The 6,000-nt window shown below is 54.6% G+C and overlaps 1 protein-coding gene across 1 annotated transcript in view; it reads left to right on the top strand.

Annotated features, from left to right (window-relative positions):
- The first annotated feature begins 2,112 nt into the window (after window positions 1-2,112).
- Window positions 2,113-6,000, top strand: part of CROCC2 (ciliary rootlet coiled-coil, rootletin family member 2) — a 72,946-nt gene continuing 69,058 nt past the window's right edge. Inside the window, exon 1 of the mRNA XM_087424515.1 lies at window positions 2,113-2,190. Within this exon, the coding sequence (XP_087280641.1) occupies window positions 2,113-2,190 (78 nt within the window). The remainder of the gene's footprint in view (window positions 2,191-6,000) is intronic.

Raw genomic sequence — 6,000 nt, 5'->3', positions numbered from 1 at the left:
CTTGCTGGGTCAAGTGAAGATGGCTTTGACCTGGACACACGGCTCCAGATCAGGGAGGTCCCTACTGACCTGCCCCTGGCCTCCCCCACCTCCCACTCAGGCTACCAGGCCACCCCTGAACACGGGCTTGTGCGTCAGGATGACGAGAGGCTGGTTTCCGGCAAGTGAAGTCTTATTTCGATTCATCCACGTGACCTCCACAGATGGTCACACCAACCTCTGCAGCCTCTGCACCCCACAACTGCCTGAGCACCCCACATTGAGCCCCCCAGACAGGAACTGCCCCCTGATGGCAGGGCCACACCCTCTAAGCCCTCGACCCCACCTGGCTGGGGTCAGACGAGGCCCAGGCTCAGGGAAGCAGGAAATGCTGCCCCCAACCCCTTCCCTCCCACCTCACACCTCTCCCAAGCTCTCGGGACTCAGTCCTTGAGGCCCACAAGGGCTCCAGGACTCTGGGGTGTGTTATGGGCAGCCTTGGGTGCCCGGGAGGTGCCCAGGCCATGATGTGGGCTCCATGGGCTCTGAATCTGGACCTCCGCTTTGTGCCTTCAGAAGCTGGAAGTCATTGCTAGTCCAGAGGAGCCAGGGTCAGCAGGACGACCAGGCCCCTGTCCTCCCAGGAACAGTCCAACGAACCCCATGCCAGCCCTGGGTGCCCAACGGGGCTGTGTCCAGCCCAAGAGCCTGCCTTTCCTCACATGGGGCACCCAGGTGGCTGTCCTCTGGTTGGAGTGGGGAGCAGGGTCCCTGAGGCGTCAGGAGGAGAGCAGAGCGAGAGCTTCCTTTGAGTGCAGGCGCCCCACTTCTTGAATTTTGGTTCTGAGGAAGTGGCCTGGGCCCCGTCAGGATCCCCGCTGGCAGCACTGGGGATGGAGATACTCACCCACTAGTGTCCACCCTCACTGCCTAGTCCCTCCTGGCCCGACAGGCTACCTCCCATTCTCCTGGGCTGAGACCAACTCAGAGGAGCCCAGGTCTTGGGGAGACTCGGGCGTGCACCCATCCCCAGGGCCCCCAAACCCACCTCCTCTCATTCAGTCACTCCTAGCTGCAGGATCCACCCTAGTGCCTGCCCCTTCCCAACAGGGACTCCCGTGGGCATCAGCCCAGCTGGGAGAGGTCTGGCTTGGAATGAGGAGCCCCTGAGGGGAGGGGAGAGAGGGGATGCTGGCATGGCTGAATGGCCGGTGCCAGGTTCAGTCCAGAGGCCCCAGGAGGCCCAGGTTGTGTCTGCAGGGATGGCCCCCGCTGCCTCCCCTCGCCTCGCCCATCGGGACTGGGTCCCACCACACCAAAGGTGAGCTGGAAGTGTCCTGACAGTCCTTTATGAGGCTCTGGGAAGGTTCAGGTGAGTGAGAGGGATGAGTTTCACATGGCAAGTATGCAAAGCATTACCCATGGAGTGTGCTACCCTGAAAGGGCTCCAGAAAGAAAGCAGATTCCAGCCGCATCCAAGTGCAAGGTTAGGGAGACAGGGGGCCTCTTTCGGTCCTTGGGCAGGCAGCTTCCTCTCTCCTGGCCTCAGGCTACCCATCTGCTACATGCCGTCGCACTATTGATCTCTAAGTTCTTTTCCAAATGTTAGAAAAAAAAGTCATAGTTTATGATTATAGATGAGGAGGAAGCGGTAGTCTGCACACCACCTCCGCCTGTGTGTGGCCAACAAGCACACGACTTCTCCCGGGGCAACTGCCAGCGGAAGGCCAGGGCCCTTCCCCGCAGGCCTGGGGGGCTTGAGAGAAAGGCCAGCACCTTCCCGGGTGTGATCACTCAGGTAGACAGCTTCACCCAGGGCGTCTCCCAGTCTCCGGAGAAACGCTTCCAGCCAACAGCGTTCCTTAGTCCCCATGGCAACAAAGGCCTGCACTCTTGTTTCCAAGGAAACCCAGCCCTCAGCGTTGCCGTTGCCACAGCAACACCTAAGGGCTCGGTTGGCCACGCAGTCCTACCAACCCAGAGGGGGCAGCTGGGTGCCCAAGACGGGGAGCCAGGTGCCAAACAGGTGTGGGGCCTGTGCACCAAAGGACCTGGCCTGGCCAGGGTCCCAGGAGGAGGCACGCCTGGCAGCAGAGCCCCAGCTTTCTCTGGGGTCCTGTGCTCCAGCCCGAGATGAGTTCTGTCTCCAGCGATCCCAGCGATGGGGACGCTGCCGAGCGGTCCCGGCTGGGGCTGGACGCCGTGATCCAGGTCAGTGGAGTGGCCACCCTCCGGCACCCTCCCGAGAGAGGCCCCGAGGGCACCTTGGGAGGGAAGGGACCCTGCACCAAGAGGCCACGCCTCCCCAACTGCGAGGGGCACTTTCCACGTGCTCACGTAGTCAGCATGAGCACACACACACACAGGCGCGCGCACACACACACACACACACACACACACACAAGTGCAGACTGATTCCGGAGGGGAACCTGGGGAGACACTGAACTGGGGGCCGGGAGACCTGAGCCCCAGGCCCAGCCTTCCCCACTCCATGTGGAGCTCAGGCGGGCAGCCCCCTCGCCCTGCACATTCGGGGTGGGGAAGGACAGGCGACCCTGCCACACTGACCTTCTGGGATCTAGTTCAGGGCTTTCTTTGTGGCAGAGTGTGGGAGCTGCTGGGGGCTTCCCTGGAGAGGTGTTTGCCATCTCTGCCCATTGGTGGCGGGTGTGGCCCATCCCCTCTGTCTATCTTGTGAGCCCAGAAGTTCCAGTTCTGTGTTTCTTCCTAGTGCCCATCTGCGTAATAACAACAACAATAATAATTATGACTGGGAATTATCCCCCGCGCCCCTCTCCCCTTCACTCCTTACTTCCCAAAGCCAACCCACAGCCCAACTCTGTGATCCCTCGTCTTAGGGCCCACCCCCACAATCACCTGGCTCCAGCCACCACAGCCAGGCAGTCCCCAACCCGACTGACCCCTCGGGGAGCCCAGAGAACCCTGGATGTAGCAGCTGACTCAGAGTTATTAACCCAGTTCTTAGAACCTCAAAACTATGCTATAGGGTGTGGACATGGCCCTACCTGAGCAACATAGGTCATCAGAGAAGAGCAATTGTCCACAGTTGGTGCCAGGTGACTAAGTAACATGGTAGAATTACCACACACGTGCACACACACACGCACACACACATGTGCATGCACACACACACACACACAGATGCCCACACGGGACAGAACAAGACAAGGGTGGGATATTTGAATCAAGTGATGCAACAAGACAAAGGAGGTGGCCCTGGGGGGGGGGGGTGACATTCTCTGTCCAGCTCTGATGGGGTCTCTGAGCACAGGGCTGGCCAACAGTGCACAGAAGGAGGGAGGATTTGCACACCAAATTTTCCCAGATGCTTTCAGCCAGGCGTCCCTCTGATCCTCCTGTCAGCCTGTGAGGATTCTATCATTCCTTTGGATTCAGGAAAATCGAGGCTCGAGGGCTGAAGCAAGTTGCTATGGTTATGGGCTGGTTTGGGGGAGAACCCCAGGATGGTGCCGACCTCTGGCACTGGGCATCGGTGCTTCGCAAACGTGGCTGGGGGACGCTTCTGCCTGCCCAAATTCCTGCTGCCCATGCAAGACTCATCTGCCAGCCACGAGGAGCCCTGGCAAGGTCTGCTCTGCCCACCGGGCCAACACCTGTTATTGGCTGTGGTGATTGAGATCTCGGTGCAATTACACCAGGGTGAGCAGGCAGGCGGGTGCCAGGAGATGCCAGATAGGCCCGTCCAGACTGGGCAGCAGGGCCAGAGGGATCCCCAGCCCCTCCAGCTACAGATGGGGAGACTGAGGGGCTGGGGCAAGGTGTGGCTTGAGGATGGGGGCCTCTGAGGTGCTCCCTGTGCCTGAAGAAGCTCCTGACGCCCCTCTCCCTCCAGCCAGAGCGGCTGTCCTTCTCTGCATCCCGCTCAACTTCTGCACAGGGTCCCGGAGCGCCAGCCCCTCCTCCCCTTAGAGCTGGATTCTCTGAGGGTCGGGACCCAGGGCAGGCAGAGCAGGCTACTGCGGAGGAGCCCTGGGGAGACAGCTAGTGTGGGAGGACGTGCAATTCTGGACCCAGTTCCTCTAAAGCTATGGGACTTTTCAGACTATTTCTTTTGGGTTGGGTTTTGATTAATGGTATTTTTCCAGGAATCTGTCAATTATATCTAAATTTTCAAATTTACTGGCAAAAGTTGTTCCTAATATCTTCTTACTGTCCTTTTGACATCTGAGGATCTGAAGCAGGGCGACCACCTGTCCCTAGGTGTCAAGACGTTTGAGACCCAGGACTTTAGGTGTGAGATCTGAGGAAGTCCCGGGCAGGCCAGCAGGAGCTGGTCGTGCTGAAGTGACACGCCTTTCTATTTCTGATGCTGGTCACTTGTTGACCCTGTCTATTATTTGGACTTCTATTTCATTAATTGGTGTATTTATTATTCTTTTGTTTTTCAGGTCTCTGTCTTTGTGGTTTACCTAATTTTATGAGATGTGTGCTTAGCTCATTGAGTTGCAGCCTTCCTTTTTTTCAATTATTTTTTTACTATTTTTTAAAATTGTGGTAAAATATACATAACATAAAATTTTCCACGTTAACCATTTTTAAGTGTACAGTTCAACGACACTAAGTACATTCACATTGCTGTACAACCATCACCACAGCCCATCTCCACAACTTTCTCATCTTCCCAAGATGAAACTCTGCCCACATTAAACACTAGCTCCCCCATCCCCCTCCCCCAGCCCTTGGCACCCACCATTCTATGTTCTTTCTCTACGACTTTGACTACTGTAGGGACCTCATAAAAGTGGAATCTTTGTCTTTTTATGACTGGCTTATTTCATTAGCACAATGTCCTAAAGGTTCGTCCACATTATAGTACGTGTTAGAATTTCCTTCCTTTTCAAGGCTGAATCAAGTTCCATTGTATATATAAACCACATTTTGTTTATCTATTCATATGTTCATGGAGAGTTGGATTGTTTCCACCTTCTGCTTTTGTGAATAATGCTGCCGTGAGCGCTGGTGTGCAAATATCTGTTTGAGTCCCTGCTTTCAATGCTTTTGTGTGTGTACCCAGAAGTGGAGTTACTGGACCACACGGTGATTCCGCATCTAATTTTTTGAGGAAACTCCATACTGTTTTCTACGGTAGCTGAACCATTTTACATTCCCACTTTCTTTTTTTTTTAAGTGTATGCGTTTCCCTCTAAGCAAGGCCTTAGCTGCATCCCACAGTTTGGACATAATAATTTTCATTATTATCCAGTTGAAACTGTCTTCTAATTTCCACTGTGATTTCTTATTTTATCCATAGATTATCTAGAGGTACGAATACCTTAATTTCCAAACATATAGAGATTTTCAAATTTTTTTATATTTGGTTTAACTGTTCTGTGCTCAGAGGTTTTGTTTTGAACATCTTAGATTGGGGAAGCCTGTTAACATCCAAGTGGAGACAGGGGGAGGCAAATGGACATGTGGGTCTGGTTCCAGGGAAGAGCTCCATGCTGGAAATAGACATCGGGGTTGTTGGCATGTGGCTAACTGAATGGGACCCCACAAGGGTGAGTGTACGTAGAAAAAGGAGGTGGAGCAACTCCCACACTTGAAGATGGGGGAGGCGAGAAGGAACCAGCCAGGAGACCAGGACAGGATGACCAATAAGGTGAGAACCACTGGGAGAGTGGACATGTAGGGGCAATACTTTTTTTGAAAGGTGGGGATAAATTAAAACAGTTTGTGTCAATAAGAATGGTCTGATAGAGAAAGAAAAATCACTGATACGTAAGAGAGAAGGAAGGATGCTGGAGCGATGTGTTAAGTAAGTGAGAGAAGATTAAGTGAGACGGGATGGGGTGAGGTGGGGCGGGATGGGATGAGGTGGGATGGGATGGTGTGGGGTGAGACAGCATGGGGTGGGATGGGACGAGATGGGGTGGGACGGGATGGGGTGAGGTGGGACGGGATGGGATGAGATGGGACGGGGTGGGATGGGGTGGGATGAGGTGAAATGGGATGGAATGAGGTGGGGTGAGGTGGGAT

This window comes from Ceratotherium simum, chromosome 37 (genome assembly GCF_057802395.1).
Source record: "Ceratotherium simum simum isolate JZ-2026a chromosome 37, ASM5780239v1, whole genome shotgun sequence".
Taxonomy (NCBI): Eukaryota; Metazoa; Chordata; class Mammalia; order Perissodactyla; family Rhinocerotidae; genus Ceratotherium; species Ceratotherium simum.
The sequence above is the reverse complement of the archived record's forward strand: the minus strand, read 5'-3'. Positions and strand labels throughout refer to the sequence as shown.